Source organism: Ceratotherium simum, chromosome X (genome assembly GCF_057802395.1).
Source record: "Ceratotherium simum simum isolate JZ-2026a chromosome X, ASM5780239v1, whole genome shotgun sequence".
In the NCBI taxonomy this organism is placed as follows: domain Eukaryota; kingdom Metazoa; phylum Chordata; class Mammalia; order Perissodactyla; family Rhinocerotidae; genus Ceratotherium; species Ceratotherium simum.
Genome location: NC_141940.1, coordinates 19,497,069 through 19,513,708, shown reverse-complemented (window position 1 = coordinate 19,513,708; position 16,640 = coordinate 19,497,069). Strand labels below are relative to the sequence as shown.

General features: G+C 36.3%; 1 protein-coding gene across 6 annotated transcripts in view; it reads right to left on the bottom strand.

The window, feature by feature from the left end:
* Window positions 1–16,640, bottom strand: part of MBNL3 (muscleblind like splicing regulator 3) — a 118,220-nt gene that overhangs the window by 40,456 nt on the left and 61,124 nt on the right. Inside the window, exon 1 of one of the 6 annotated variants that reach the window (XM_014792779.2) lies at window positions 801–882. The exons of 4 other annotated variants lie outside the window; for them this stretch is intronic. In XM_014792779.2, the coding sequence (XP_014648265.1) occupies window positions 801–827 (27 nt within the window). In that variant the 5' untranslated portion in view covers window positions 828–882. Of the gene's footprint in view, window positions 1–400; window positions 774–800; window positions 883–16,640 lie in introns of those variants that run through there. One more of the 6 variants, XM_087426441.1, reaches the window with a different exon arrangement.

The following is a 16,640-nucleotide window of genomic DNA, read 5'->3' as shown; positions in this document are numbered from 1 at the left end:
TGCCTCACCAACACCCCAAATCTGCTTCCTGCCACCTCCCCAATTTTTCCTCCCTGGTCTAATAAAATACCTTCAATGGCTATAGAAAAATATTAACTGAATATCTGTTCAATAACAAGCTCCTGAAAAATGCATCATCTCTGAGAGTTTACAAAACAGCCAACCAGAATCAAATTAAAACCCAAAGAGAACTGAAGCACAGTGGTACCAAGTTACCACAAGTCAGAAGGCATTTCTGATGCTAAGTATTCCTGGAAGCTGTCTTTAAAGTAGTTGATAGCTGCCAACAGAAAATGTCATTAAAATACAGAAAAAAGGAAAGAAAAAATAATGGCATTCAATTTGTTACTCCAAGAAATAAAATACACACAAAATCACGCAACTTCAAAAAGGTACTTACTACGTAGGCTTCGTTATGAAACAACATAAAGGGGCATCTCCCGGCCCATAGTCAGTCAAATCTGCTGTTAGGGTTCCCTCGTCTTGCTTTTCTGGACACTCCATCCAGTCACCTACCACAGCGATTTAGAACCAGGACAGAGAGGACACCAGCTGCTTGCACCCTTTCTTCCCGGCTAGGGCTTCTGCCTAGAATCATATCTAGGGTTGCCAGATTTATCAAATGAAAATACAAGACTCCCAATAAAATTTGAATTTCAGATAAACAATAAATAATTTTTTAGTATAAGTTTGCTCCATACAATATATTCTCTGGCAACTCTCTTCCTATGTATTCTTCCACCCTGGTGAGTTGAGCTAAATAAAGCCAAATCCTCAAAAACCCATTTTACCCCCTTTACCTTAAATCCATAAGCAGCCCCCTCCATGGAATCAGCCCAGGCTCTACAAGGCCTTCAGTTGCTCAGAGCAAAGCAGAAGGCATTCTCAGCCCCAGCTTACCTGACCAGCTGCAAGGAATTTAAGGAAGTTGACTGTTGGAGAAAGCAAGTTTTATTCCATGGCTCCTCCCACCAAAAGCTTCACACGGCTCTCTACCCTGTCAGCCACTTTCCCACCCACAGTGGCGCAACTGTATATTCAAATGACTTGGATGCCTGCCGGAGCTCCTCCTTTAGGTTAGGATGAAGAAGGGCATGGTGAGTGACCACCATGCCTAACTCCTGACTCTAAATTTACACAAATTTTTTGAACATATGAATTATTACAGGAAGATAAGCCTTTTATGTTTTTAAGGTTTTTATTTGTGTTGAGGGGGTGAGGAGGGTGGGTTAGCTTTGTTTTCTTCAGCCCTGTCTGTGGAACACTCAAATACAAGAGAAAGTCACCCATTAAAGCCCAGGAAAATGACTGCTTAAGCATCATGTTTCTATATGCACACATAAGATCTATGCAGATACAAATTCAAAACACGTAAAAAATGGCATGAATAGCCCTTATTTGCATAGATGTGTTTTTCAATCAATCCACGATTACTCATATTAAAAGAGAGGGAGAGGTAGAGGGGCATGGTTAATTCTAATGAATAAAATATTTAGGAACTATGGCAATCTATAATAGCCCCACATTACAGAATATGTACACCACGAAAGTGGCAATTGTGAACATTTAGGAATCAGTTACTAGACACAGTCCTGAATTTATGTTTTATTCATTAAGAATACAGACTCCTTCATTGGAATTATCAAAGATTCAGAATTAGCGAGGTCAGAAAGAATGAAATTGTACTACACTGGGGAAGTCCATATATTTATAGACAATATGTTTATGGAAACATTAAATAGTAAAGCTTGAAAGGCTCTTAGAGATCATTTAGTCCAGCATTTGCCAGAGTGTGTACCACAGACCACTATTCCCAAGAGAGGAGGCTCCAAAACCGAGTTTCCTGGTTAACACTTGTAAGAAATGACATACTACACTCCTCTCTTGGAAACTGACAGTACACCAGAGCATAGTAAAGATTCTCTCTCATACATCCTACAGTAGAGAAATCTGCTTGCTTTTGTTAACTCAGCATTTCCCAACATAGTTTAATCACAGAAACCATCCCTCTTTTTTCATAAAACATCTTTTAACATATCTCATTGGAGTATCCTAATGAAAATGCTGATCTAATTCAACTCCCCCCTACTAAAGCTCAAACAATGCCCCATGGCATTTTATAGGTCAAGTTAGTTTTCCTTCATACTTTTCATTTCTATTTCTCTTCTAAATAGAAAAATACAGTGAACTCTAAAGAATTGGATCTTCTGTTGAAACGACATTTAACATTTTTGCTTATACTTGATCTTCCAAAAGCTAAGATGGAGATATTTCCTATAATTGCTGCAAAGAAAGATCCCACAACCATCTTCCCAACACCCATTGCCAAAACTGTAAGTTCTGTCAGATCTTTCCAAATGGCTGCTGGGGCTTTCTTCCTTTGTTTGAATGCTTCAGTCAGGTGACTTCTGAAATAACAACTTCAAGCCTTCTCTTTCTAACGGGCTTTTCTACATTGTGACTTCTATCCCTTGAAACCACGCCAGTTACCTTAAGTTTTCTATGACTTAAGGGTCTCGAGTGAGTTTTAACTGCACTAAAACTTGGGAAGTAAGAAGGTATCTGGCAATCTCCTCAATTCCTAAGGGTCTTCGTTTTACACTAAACTTAAACCTGGGGATTTTCACTTGGCAAAATTAAATTTCCTGTCTCTAAGTAAAAAGAAAGTTTCAAAGAAGAATTAAATTAAATTAAATTTAGACAAATATCTTGCAAACTCATAAGGGGAGTATAAAGTGAGAAAGGCACAGATTACTATTCAGATTTAAATAATTTATCTTTGCAGGGCTTAGTATACTGCTAAAAATAAATTAAATAATTACATCTCTATAGCCAGCCACATGTCCCTCCACACAGAGATTATATAAAGGGCAGATATAGTTATTGATTTACCTCTGCATTTTGAAATTAGAGGCTAAACGTAAATCTCCTTTCAGACAAAGAAATTTAAAATCATGGTATCAAAATGGTTGTTTACAAGGTCTCACTAAATTCATAAGTGTGAAATCATGTTCAAACCCCAAACAGAGCCAAATGTATCCACTCTAAAATAAGCGTTTTCCTTACATTCCTACTCAGCTACCAAACTAATACCAATATGCAATTTCCAAGCAGAAAGTTTTACTTGGTGACATAGACTCTCATTAAAATACTTTGAGGCGTGGACTAAGTTTACATTTTGTTAATGATAATGATTTTTATCACCAAAAGTCTTATTGAAACCTTTGTGCTAACTTGTTATCAAAACTGTAGGTATTTTAGAGTATCAGAGAAATCCCCAAAGAAAACTCCAAACTCCAAATGCATTGCATATTTAAATAAAGTGGTGTTTTTAGCCAAGTGATTCTTTTAAAAAGCATCTGAAAATTAGGCCAACTTACTGTTTGTAAGTTGATACAAATTTTCTCTTTTAAAAATGAAGATCTATTTTGCCTGGCCCGAATATCTACCAAGTATATTGTTTCATCCAAAATGTGTTTCAGAGATGTGAACAGCATTGGCAAAGTTCTAGATGCAACTATTGAGATTGCTTTATAAAAAAAAAATATGTTCTAAAATGATCCTCTCTCAGTCTAACTCAGTAAATACAGCAACTTTGTTAAGTTCACCCTCTGCTTTCAGTGAACAGTTAATATTTGATGATGATGAAACTGTTCCTAGTATTTAAAGAACTAAACAAGTCCATCCACAAACAATGTAACTAGAAATGGAGTTAGTTTAAAGAAGATAAAATGATAAGTGGAGGTTTTATGTTTTAAAATAAATCAATCCCTCAATCATAAATGTCTCATATCTTTACAGAGCAGAAGTTGAAATATAACCTCTGCCAAAGAATGCCTATCTCCAAATCTAAAACAAGGAAAAAATAAAGCAAGGCAAAGAACAGTGAAAGTTAATTAGTTTTAAAATCTATTAATTGTACTTCCAAAGTCAGTTTAAACAGCTGGAACAAAAGTTACAGGGAGAATATTACACTTGTAAGAATGTAGTATTTTTTAAAAACAGATATCCTCTATATTAAGCACAAAAAGCTTTCTAGGGTCATTATGGTCATGGGGTTTGAACATGGTACCTTTTAGTTAGTGGAATCCTTATTTTGGTGAGGGAAAAATAAAATAAAACAAATCTACTCTAGCTTCATTGTGCCTTCCCTGAAAATCAGAATAAAATTAGAGAACATGTCTTTGTGAAAAAATAAAATGAGTCCAGTTTATGTCTCTTATGTAAGGTTAATCAAATTCTATTCCAGAAAAATATTTGACAAAGTGATATAGTGAAATAAACCAGGTAGTGTAAAACATCAATGTGCCAATCTTTTACACTTATTTTTCTACTAAAGATAACTGGAGAATTTAATTGGTTTCTTTTTTTTTTCCATGTTTTTACATTGACTTTATATACCAGACTCTAGTATATAAGGTCAAATGACCCTTCAGATGTGAACTAATTCTGACCATTTATGAGTGTGCTGGAGAATAATTGTATATACAGTTTTAGCTCATGTTACTTGGCATGTGACAATTGTTGACACACATTTAGAGACGAGGTCAAGGCCCCTATAAAAGAGCTCATGCTCTTAACTAGTCCACTCTTGCTTCGCAATACTTTGGCATGTGCTAAACTGAGGAATGAGCTAGTTCAAGTATTTCTACTGTCTGGCCCACTATTTTCTCTCTAAGATTATAAGATTGCACATCAGCTGGCTGTTAGGTATGTCCAGAAACTATTTACAGTAGTGCCCCCTTATCCGCAGGGGATATGTTCCAAGACCGCCAGTGGATGTCTGAAACCACGGATAGTACAGAACCCTACATATACTATATTTTCTCCTATACATACATATTTGAGGTGTGACAGAAAAATTAGCACAAATTTCTTTTCTCTTCTTTGCAATTTCACGGATAGAAGATTTGTTCTTACGGTAGATCTTAGCAACCTCAGCATACGATTTTTTTTCTTTCCTTATTAAGTTGAGAACTTTCACCTTTTCACTTAAAGGAAGCACTTTACGGCTTCTCTTTGGCATAAATTGCCAGCATCACTCCTCTTGCGCCTTGGGGCCATTATTAAGTAAAATAAGGATGACTTGAACACAAGCACTGCGATACCATGACAGTCGATCCGATAACCCAGACGGCTACTAAGTGACTAACGAGCGTGTGGCATGTACACCGTGGATACACTGGACAAAGGGATGATCCACGTCCTGGGTGCGATGGTGCAGGACAGTGTGAGATTTCATCACACTACTCAGAACAGTGTGCAATTTAAAACTTATGAATTATTTATTTCTAGAATTTTCCATTTAATATTTTTGGACCACAGTTGCCTGCGGGTAACTGAAACTGTAGAAAGTGAAACCACGGATAAGGGGGAACTACTGTAATAGATAAATGTATAGAAACTGGGATGTTTTCTTAAGTACCTAGGGATCTTGGGTGACTTGAAAAGGAATAAGATTAACTGTACAATTTTTTTATACCACATCCACCTGAATAATCACAGCTAATTTTACTGTGTATTTACCATGTGATGGACACTGTGCAAAGTGCTTTACATGCATTAAGTCTTTCATCCTTACCCAAGCAGAACAATTAGTACAAACATGTCCTCTCTTAGCACAGCTTTTTAGTAAATGTTTGCACAAAAGAATTTTGCCAGTTGGTTTGGGAGAAGCAGTGTCATATTATCAGGAGTTGGATTATGAGAGCTTAAGCACAAATGACCACGGCCTGACAAAAGAAACAGTCCAGCAGAACCCCATGAACATAGAGAATGGATGGAAGTGGGGCTCAGTTAAAGAGTTGGTTGTGTGCATTTTGTGACTATTATTACCATCCTAGAAGAAGAACCTTTTAAAAACACAGTAGTGCCATTTAGAAGCATGTTTACTCAGACTACAAATGTCTACGTGCTGTAGGTTCAGTACAATCACAGAGCAAAGAAAGTCTCCAAACAGTGACAAAAGATCAACCTTATCACACAGCAGTACAAAGTGTTCTGAAGCATTTCATTCCACTAAGAGCACAGGCAAATGAGAATTCACATTCACTACACGCATCACCTCACAAAAGACTACACCACTAAAAGCTCAGTTTCAGTGGGCATCTTATTTAAATGACCAGAGAATGTATATACTTTGAGATGGTGCAAAGTCGGGTGATGATTTGTGGGCCTGGGACTTTAGGTTTGACTTTTTTAGTGCTTCAACTGTAGCCTATGAACAAGAGTTATGTTTATTTGTTTTCTTTTTTATATTGCCAATTTATTTTTGGTTAAGTAACTTTACTCACAAAATACTACTAAAGACTTCAAATGCAAATCAATATGTGGATGCATCAGGTAAACACGTCAATAACATAAAAATATCAATTCTATTCAATATGACTTATCATTTAGGTTTTTCTACAGCTTCTCTTTTTTTTTTCTTTCTTTTTTATTTTATTTATTTTTTTTCTTTTTGTGAGGAGATCAGCCCGGTGCTACCATCTGCCAATCCTCCTCTTTTTTTTTTGCTGAGGAAGACTGGCCCTGGGGTAACATCCGTGCCCAGCTTCCTCCACTTTCTATGGGACGCTGCCACAGCATGGCTTGCCAAGCACTGCGTCAGTGCGCCTCCAGGATCCGTACCGGCGAACCCTGGGCCGCCGAAGCGGAGCTCACGCACTTAACCACTTGTGCCACCGGGCTGGTCCCACAACTTTTAAAAGACAAAGTGTTATAGATATTTGCTGATGATAGTAGGGAATATGGATCTCATAAAAAGTGACTGGACAATTGAGCATGCAGAATCCAAAAGTATACTTATACTTTCAAAGACAACATGACAGGGAAAATAATAATGATAACAAATAAACCCAGTGTTGAAATGAATCAGCTGTTTGGAATCAGGTCACAGGCTATTAATATTTCGACTTCTAACGCATTAGTTCCTAGACAAAGCAGGAATAAATCTAAATTTTAATATGAATGCAGTATTTTATTAGAAAGAGTGCTAGACTGGGATTTAAGTGCCCTGGATTCTAATTACCTTTATATCATGGCTAAATTACTTTCCAATTCTGTTAATCAATTTTTCTATCAATAATTCCTGCCCTTACATACCTCATAGGTACTTTGAAAGAATAGAGGGAAAAAGTGCAATTTAGTGTGCTTTGGAAGTAAAATCAGTACAAAACGTAAAAAAAAAATATATTTACTTTTATTAGTTCTTTACAATAGAACTAAAATTGTTACTGTGAATTAAGTATAAAAAATATGAAATTTTTACAATGTTGTAAACCAATGTTACTGCAATAAACAAAAAATTTAAAAAAAAAGCATAAATAAATCAAGGAATTAAGGTAAAAAAAAATATGACATTACAAACTATGTTTTACCATTTTACCATTTTATCCCCACAAAAGATAATGCATTATTATATGAGTAATTCTTGATTATGTGAGTAATATAAATTATCATGTGCCTAGGGAGGGAATTTATATACAGTGTTAAAAAACCAAGGACACTTCTTTTCTTAGAACTGGATATTGTTAAACAGTTATTGCTCCCACAGCTCAGTGGTATGTTAGGTGAAAGGGCAGAGGATAAAGAAGCAGATCCAGGCTTTAATCTTATCCTTGCAAATAACTGAAAAAAGAAAAGAATTATTGCTCCCTTTTCAACTGGCAATGAGCCAGTGCCTCCTTAGGAGACCAGTTTACCAAGGCCAGAGACACTTTTTTATCATCACAAGCTTATTTTAAGATTTCACATAATGAAAATTCACTTTAGAATTATAATGAATAAAACATTCAAAGTAATTTCTATTATATGAAAAAGTTTGGAGCATCACAGTTTTGGGTTGCTACTTTTAAAATTTTTACTTGGCCACAACTGCTGTTATATTTTATTTATAACGTAAATTAAAATTATAAAAAGAAATCAGGCAAGTCATTTTTTCCTGGTGAGTTAGGAGGATAAAGCAAAACAAAGAGTAGAACTATAAGAGAAGATGTTAATGGTGCTTAAAATACTAACAAGTAATTAATTATAGTAAAAGGATTTTGAATATTATTTATATAAATTGGTAAAATAATAAAATTGAATCTCATTATAAAACTTTACAAATGCTTAAGCTAATTTTCATTTTTCTTATTATTCATCTCAATAGGCCAACCTCTTAGAAGCCAAGATTGACTCATATAAATGTGAAACATGTTTGAATATGTTATATATATATATATATACACACATACATATATTTCTATAGTAAAGAACTAATAAATATATAATATATCACATATATGCCTTTTTTGTGCCCACACTTGCTGCATATAAAATATTGAAAGTTCACGTGCAGCAGCTAGCAACACCTATAATAGAGCTTTTGGGGTATTAAAAAAAGTCAGTAATTTTCCAAAGAGTTATAATAGACAAACAATTAAAATAATGTTTTTTCTTTTTGGTTTTATATATTTAGACACCGATGCTATTCTTGCCCAACTACCTGTGATGTTATGTTCCACAAGAAGTTTCTCCATGCTCCACAAAAATAGGGTTCTGTAGTCAAATGATTTTGAGAAATGTTGGGTTAAACAGAACTCAACTGCTATCTTTTGTGCAGTAAGTCTCAGAGCCTTATCGTAGCTGATAAGCATTGTGGTGCTGCTTGGAGGGAGAAATATAATAAGCTTCCCAAAGATAGATAAGTCTTCCAGAATAGACGCCATTTTCTTTCCACCAGATCTGAATATAAACAATAACCCAAGAATGAGGCCATTTGAAAAAAAGTGGAAAAAAGGAAGAAAGAAGCATTGAGGGAACAATTCAGAGTGTTGAGAATTCTGAAACTGAGAAACATCATCCTTAGTTGATACTTTACTGACTGTTACAGTTTTCTTGAAACCAGTAGCTCTCAAACATGAGTGTTCATCAGAATCACCAAGAGGGCTTCTTAAAACACAGACTGTCAGACCAAGCCCCAGAGTTTCGGATTCAGCAGGTCTGAGGTGGGGCCTGAGAACTGCGATTTTAAACAAGCTCCCAGGTGAAGCTGATGTTGCCAGTGTCTGCCAACAACACTTCTGAGAACCTCTGCTCTATGGGAATACGGTCCTATCCAATAATGGATTTAGCTATTTATTAAGCATTTTCTTATGTTACTGATAATTCAGTCTCTAAGAGGTCATATCTAAGGGATTTTGATATCTTAATTCTACATCTTTGACCTCAGTATTAATGTTAGCCGTCATATAAAAGAAGGCCAGCCCGGTCATGTAAAAAAAGGATTGGGGGCCGGCCCCGTGGCTTAGCGGTTAAGTGTGCGCGCTCCGCTACTGGCAGCCCAGGTTTGGATCCCGGGCGCGCACTGACGCACCGCTTCTCTGGCCATGCTGAGGCCGCATCCCACATACAGCAGCTAGAAGGATGTGCAGCTATGACATACAACTATCTGTTGGGGCTTTGGGGGAAAAAAAGGAGGAGGATTGGCAATAGATGTTAGCTCAGAGCCGGTCTTCCTCAGCAAAAAGAGGAGGATTAGCGTGGATGTTAGCTCAGGGCTGATCTTCCTCACAAAAAAAAAAAAAAAGGATTGGGGTTCTCAGAATCTGTTCTAGTACTCTTAGGAAGCACATTCATTTTCTGTTCACAACTAGTGCTATTAGATGTAAAGGTAAGTATATAAGAGCTCTGTATTACATGTTGTTTTACATTTGCTCTACAAACCTCCCCAGAGTGTTTTTCTCAATGTTTGCTGTGTACTCAAATTTAGGAAGATAAAGGATTTTCTAGTAAATTCTCCTCAGCTCTCCAATAAATTAATACCTCTATTCACTGCAGAAACTACAATCATTTGAAAGCATTACCCCTTCTCCTCGTCCCAAATAATATATCTAGAAAAAGACAAGCTAAAACGAGGGAAATATTTTTCACATCAAATAAGCAAACAATCCTGTGCTGACCGCAGCATTTCAGCATGGATAATCAAAAGCTGAAGTATTGATAGATTCCCAAACCTCAAAGCAAGCACCGAATACAAAGTTCATCAGTTGTACCCTGCAGTGATGCAGTAAGGAAACAGTACATCCCATACAACACTTTCTCTTTTCTAGAGAGTTCCAAATATTTATTACTCTGTCCTTTCTGTGTTGAGTAGTCTCAGCAGTATTTAGTCTACTTCTGAGTATCACTGGAAGCCTGTTTAAAACTGAGACCCCCAGTTTGCAATACTGGAATGCCTGCAATACATTAACACATCTAAATGAAAAACACTCAGCTTAATAAGCGACAAATAAGAAATTCAGAAATACAATTAGCCCATTCCCTGCTCCCTTGCTCTCTCACCAGTCATATAACTACATTCTTTCAAAAAGTCTTGGAAATAACTTACAAGAAAGATACATTTCCAATAAGATCATTATCTTAAGCCTGAGGAATAAAAGTAATATAATGAGGAAGGTGGGACGATAGGAATAATTATATCAAAAACTTCAAAAATCTGGACTAAGGTTAATTGATTGAGCTGGGCCGTAATTGTAGCTCTGAGCTTTCTGGCAACCATAGTAAGTAGGAAAATGTATTGAATTGCATTGTACTCACTGCCTGATAAAAGAAAGTATACTGGTTAAAGAGCACCTCTCTGTAAAAAGACTGCTGGATACTGTGGAAGACACAAAGAAGAATAGGGCATGGAACCTGCCCACAAGGACTTGACATATCTTATCTCTCTTGCCACTGCGCAGGCATGAAGAAAGTTGCTGAGTGGGGCTCTAGCACTTAACGTAATGGGGTAGAAATCAAAGAAAAACCATGGGGTAGAAATCAAAGGTGACTAGCGGTGCACGTTTAGTGGTGCTATTGAGGAGAAGGAGCAAGTTTGATGAGGAGAATGAGACTTCGCTGAGCCATAATTAATCACAGTTCTTCATTTTTACTTCAAGGAAAACTGAGGAATTTATAATGGAAAATGGAATGTGATAAAAATGGCACAAATAATTCTCTCCCTGGGGGAGTCTTACTTTCTCTATAACCTCCTTTTCATTATTTTGTTATTTTACTCATTACACCTTCATTCTGGTTTTGTTTCAAATACGTTATTACTGGAGCTGAAGTATTTCAGAATGAAAAGCCTTTCTCAATAGGTGTCTCCAAATTTCTTTCTTTCTTTCTTTTTTCTCTACAATCTCTGACTTGCAAGCAATGTCACTTTTTCTCATGAATTTCTCTAGTGAGAGAATAGGAAATTTCTAGGAGACACAAGTGAAATATGATTAAATATGTTTTACCAATAACACTTCAAAGATGGAGTAAATGTCATGTGTCACCAGAGTGAGGTATTGAGAATTTGGGAAAGGTGAGAGAGAGTCTTGGTTTTGTTTTAGCTGTCAGTTGCCTATTAACATACACAAGTCATAACTATGGATATTATTGTAAAATATTAATGACATCGGCTGAATGCTGCTAAATACTTAAAATCATTTTAAGCTTCCTTCTTTATTGAAACATTTTTCTAAAATGTTCCAGCAACCTTTCCTGTGTTTGAAAGTAGAGTCAGTGGCCCAAACCTGAATCATATCTTGATCACTGAGGATTGCACCCAAGGCCTCAGGATCGTCTATTCTGAAAAACAGAAATCACTATGCAGAAATGGAAATGAAGGTGAAGAAGGTATAAGAGATTGAGTTGACTGCACAAACTCCAAGATACAGCTCATAAGCCTAGAGATCCTTTTTTAAAAAAATCTTGAAATTACTTTCCCATTTCTTGTTATTTTCCCATTTCTTCTAAAAGCAGATTGCTTGGACTAAGTTCTAGTTATTGAGGGCTCTGGCTAAGTTTATTTAAAAATGTCAACGCATGGGTTCTCTCTATGAGAATTTTTCTTTGCCTTTCTATGCTCAAACTCTTTGGACTTTTAAAAAGCACTGTGCATTCAGAGCAATAGTTATTAATTAAACTTTAAATATATTTTTTATTGGACAAGGCAGTGACATTTTACACAAAACCCTTTTCTGCAGATTTATGACCTTGTACTTGATTCAAAATGACTTTATTAGCACTAATCATGCTTCCAAGAATACCTTGATTTGCAAGCTAGTCATCTGCTGTAAAATTCAATTTCAAACATTTTAAGGCAAAAAGAAATGCTTGAATATTACTAAATTATCACACTAATTACTAATTACTTTAAAATAATATTTAATAGTTTCCACTCAGCAAAATTTTTAAAAATCCACATATAGGGTAAAAGCACTCAGAATGCAACATTTGGAGAGCATCCAACAGCATTTGGCCAAAGAACATTTCTATAATGCTAAGGGATTGAATTAAATTTGTGAAAATCAGCAATCTGTAGGCCATCAAACCTAGATTAAAATGTGGTCGAGTGAGGAAAGTCGGCACATGGGTATATACAATTTTCATTCATATTTAAGTAAAAACTGAAGTAGGGTTGGAAGTCCAGATGCGTATGGAGAGATGACTGGGCACCTTGCAGGTAGCCCATATTTATTCTCTCTCTCAAAGTGATTCAACAAGCTCGTGTGTCATTCAAAAAACACTTTCCAAGCTCCTAATATGTGCTATATATACTGGGCACAAAAGATACACTGGTAAACAAGACAGCATCTAATGTGAAACCAAAAAAAGTATGGCAGACCTTCACTGAAAATTCAATGAAATAGGATACTAAGGTGAACACAATAGCACTAGGCTAGAGTAGAATGTTAACCCCCTTTTACTTAACCATGTTGACTCTAGCAGCATCTCAACTCCATCACTGGCTTTTCCTTCCCATTGTCACCACCTAATTCAAATTCTTATCATTTTATACCTTCAATACTTCAACAACTTTCTGAGAGATCCCCCTCTTGCCAGTCTCTTCTGCTCTACCAATTCATCTTGTGTAGGCTGATGAAGTCATTTCTCTACTTAAAAATTGCCAGATTCCTCAGAGATACAAAATAAAGTTCAAACTCCTCACTGACTTCTAAGGCTACTCCTCTGCCAACACAAGTTCTATGCTTCAGCCAGGCTGATTTAACACTTAGCTCCCCAAACGCACATCACCGTTTTCCTTCTTTGGCTTTGCTCAAGTTACCCCTCTGCCTGGAATATCTTTCTATCCCTCCTTCAAAGATTACCTCAAACAGTACCTCTCCCATGACTGCATCTTTAACCACCACAGCTGGATGTAATCCCAGCCCCTGCCTCTCCCCTCGGATTCTTTCAGCAGTTAGTTTGTACGTGGCTTATGGCACATAACACAAGCAGCTTCATATTAAGAGGTCAGGCAAGGACCAGGTCTTCCATAACTTTGTATTCTGCACAGTATTGAGCCCTGTGCCTAACAAGTAATAGGTTTCAATAAATGTTTGTTGAATGAATCATTTCTTTGGGGAACTGAATGTATATAGAACTCTTAATGGATCTAACAGGACTTTCAGCATTAAATGACCCCTGACATTTATAAAATCCTTGTAGTAAACCACAACCAATAGTACTACAAATGGAGTGCTGCTGCTTGCTCTTGTATGAAGAGAAACAGAGGTAGTAGGATTCCCATGTCTTGCTCAAGGCCACGCAAGGAGCCCCTGCTAGAGCTGTTATTACAAGGCAGCGTTTTCTGTGTTTATGCCACTTGCTGATACCATGCTTAGTTTCAAGTATTTCCATGGTTACATGTGTAGTTCACCCAAGAAAGAGGCATTTATCAAGACTACTTCTAAGGATTCTTTGAAAAATAAGACAATATTCCAAAATATATACAATGGAATGTTATTCAGTCACGAGAAAGAAGGAAATCTTGCCATTTGTGACAACATGGATGGACCGCGAGGGTATTATGCTAAGTGAAATAAGCCAAACAGAGAAAGATAAATACTGTATGATCTCACTTTATGTGGAATCTAAAAAAGCCAAACTCACAGAACAGAGAATAGAATGGAGGTTACCAGGGGCTGAGGGGTGGGGGAAATGGGGAGATGTTGGTCAAAGGGTACAAACTTCCAGTTAGAAGATGAATAAGTTCTGGGGATCTAATGTACAGCATGGTGACTATAGTGAACAATACTGTATTATATATTTGAAAGATGCAAAGAGAGTAAGTCTTAAATGTTCTCGCCATAAAAAAGAGTAATTATGTGAGGTGATAGAGGTGTTAACTAAACTTATTGTGGTAATTATTTCACAATATATACTTATATCAAATTATCACGTTGTGTGGGCCGGCCCCGTGGCTTAGTGGTTGAGTGTGCACGCTCCGCTGCTGGCAGCCCAAGTTCGGATCCCGGGCGCGCACCAACGCACCACTTCTCCAGCCATGCTGAGGCCGCGTCCCACATACAGCAACTAGAAGGATGTGCAGCTATGACATACAACTATCTACTGGGGCTTTAGGGGAAAAAAATAAATGTTATATTAAAAAAAATTATCACGTTGTACACCTTAAACTTACACAAGGTTGTATGTCAATTATATATCAATAAAGCTGGAAAAAATAAATCCTTCTTCTAGTGGGGTACTTGCAGAATAAAAATGGACAAAATTTTTTAAATTTTTAAAGTTTTAAAACTTTTAAGATACTTGGAAGTTAAGATTGAATTTGTTTCTTTATAGAATGCTTTCCTGGCTAATAGAAAAAGCGAAATAAACAGGAAATTGCAAAAACTCTAGAGATTGTGGTTTTATAAAGCTGGAAAAAATTTTAACTTCAGTTAATGGAGCATGTTATAAGCATAAACATTAACAACAGAAAAATAACTTCTGGGCTAGGTATTTATCAAGTGTTTAAAACAAGAACACATAGTTCTTGAAGATATTAAACATTCTCAAATTGTTAACTTCAGTGTTACTATCTTTCATAAATAAGAAGAACAAAAATTTTAAGGCAATGTGACAATGTGGTCTTAAAAGAATGTCACCTTAAAAGATGCAGTCTCCATGGGCCGGCCCCGTGGCTTAGCGGTTAAGTGCGCGCGCTTCGCTGCTGGAAGCCTGGGTTCGGATCCCGGGCGCGCACCAACACACCGCTTCTCCAGCCATGCTGAGGCCGCGTCCCACATACAGCAACTAGAAGGATGTGCAGCTATGACATACAACTATCTACTGGGGCTTTGGGGGAGGGGAATAAATAAATAAATAATAAAATTGTAAAAAAAAAAAAAGACAAAAAAAAAGATGCAGTCTCCAAAAAGTATTTAGAACTCAGTAAGAGATGACTGATTCCACAATGCTGACTACTCAATATACCTAGATGCATATAAAAGATGAGTGTAGAGTTTAAAGTTACAGAGAAAAAGGTTTTCTGTTTGCATTTCTGCATGCTACAGACAGAAATTAGAACCTTACTACTATATAGTTAGCTAGCAAGTCATGCCTGACACAAAGGATATGTTTTAGTTTAGGGAATTTGTCGTATTTAACATATTTAACAGTTATATTACTGTGGACTCTACATTTTAAAACTTATGGATGGTTATCACAGTGTGGAAATTGCCTTCACTCTCCACTGTCTACCCACAAGAACTTGGGTAGAAGCAAAAGGCTAATTTCTTTTCTACCAATTTCCAGTGAATAAATAAAATTTTGAGTTTCAACAGAAAAACGTATACCCATTTACAACAGAAAAAAATCTAATTTAAAGCATACATTTAAATGCCTATGACCAAGTTATAGCTGCAAAAATTGATGGATCCTACAGCCATATCTACTTAACTAAATAATAGATTAGACATGACACTAAGCAATATTATACAAACTCATCACGACCAAGATATTAAAAAAAATAATTTACTCTAACTCTAGAGACAATACAGTTAAGTCCAAATAGTGGAGATTATTTTGAAAATAAAAGGTTGAAGAACCAACAGAATCATTTACTGACTTTTAAGAAAACAATATCAAGAAAAACAGGAAAAAGTGTTAGTTACACTTCTAATTACATCTGGCAGTAAAACTTGACCCTGTTGTGAGAACCGAAGGCACAGAAATAAAAGCATTGAAAACCCAAGCAGGATTGCAAATCTGGGTTATATAGCAGCAACAACAAAAAACATAAATTTAAGAAACTGAAGACTGATTACATAGAGGAAGAAATACAGAGGAAAATGAAAAGATTATTTACAGATAATGAGGAAAGAACAGACAGCTAGGATTCCTCTGAAATGTATAACCCTATAGGTCAACACTCAAGCGGCAGACTGAGATAAAGGAAAACAGGGTAACCTTGGGACTTTACAAGCAGAAAGCTAATCTGTAAGCGCAAAAAGATCAGTAAGTAAACATTGTTCTATAAATAAAGTCATGTTCCTAGAAGAATTAATTGCTATTTCCAGATGCACAGAAGTACCTTATATCTACATTTCACAAAAACTTGAAATAGAGAAAAAGACAATATTTGTAATGACTTCATACAGCTATGTGACATGAAGAGAATTACTTAATGATCAAGTAGGATCAGGTATATCATGTGAGAGTTTCTTCCAAACAAAAGAGTTGACATATAGTAGATAGTTCTCAAACTTGAGATTTTCAAATCTCTCATACTAAACAGGGTTCCTGTGGCAAAGGGTCAATCTCAATGGTATCAAATTCTGGTTGATATCACAAGTCCTTTCTCACTATGTGGCCAATTGCAACTTTGGCTTTGAGGTGGAAAG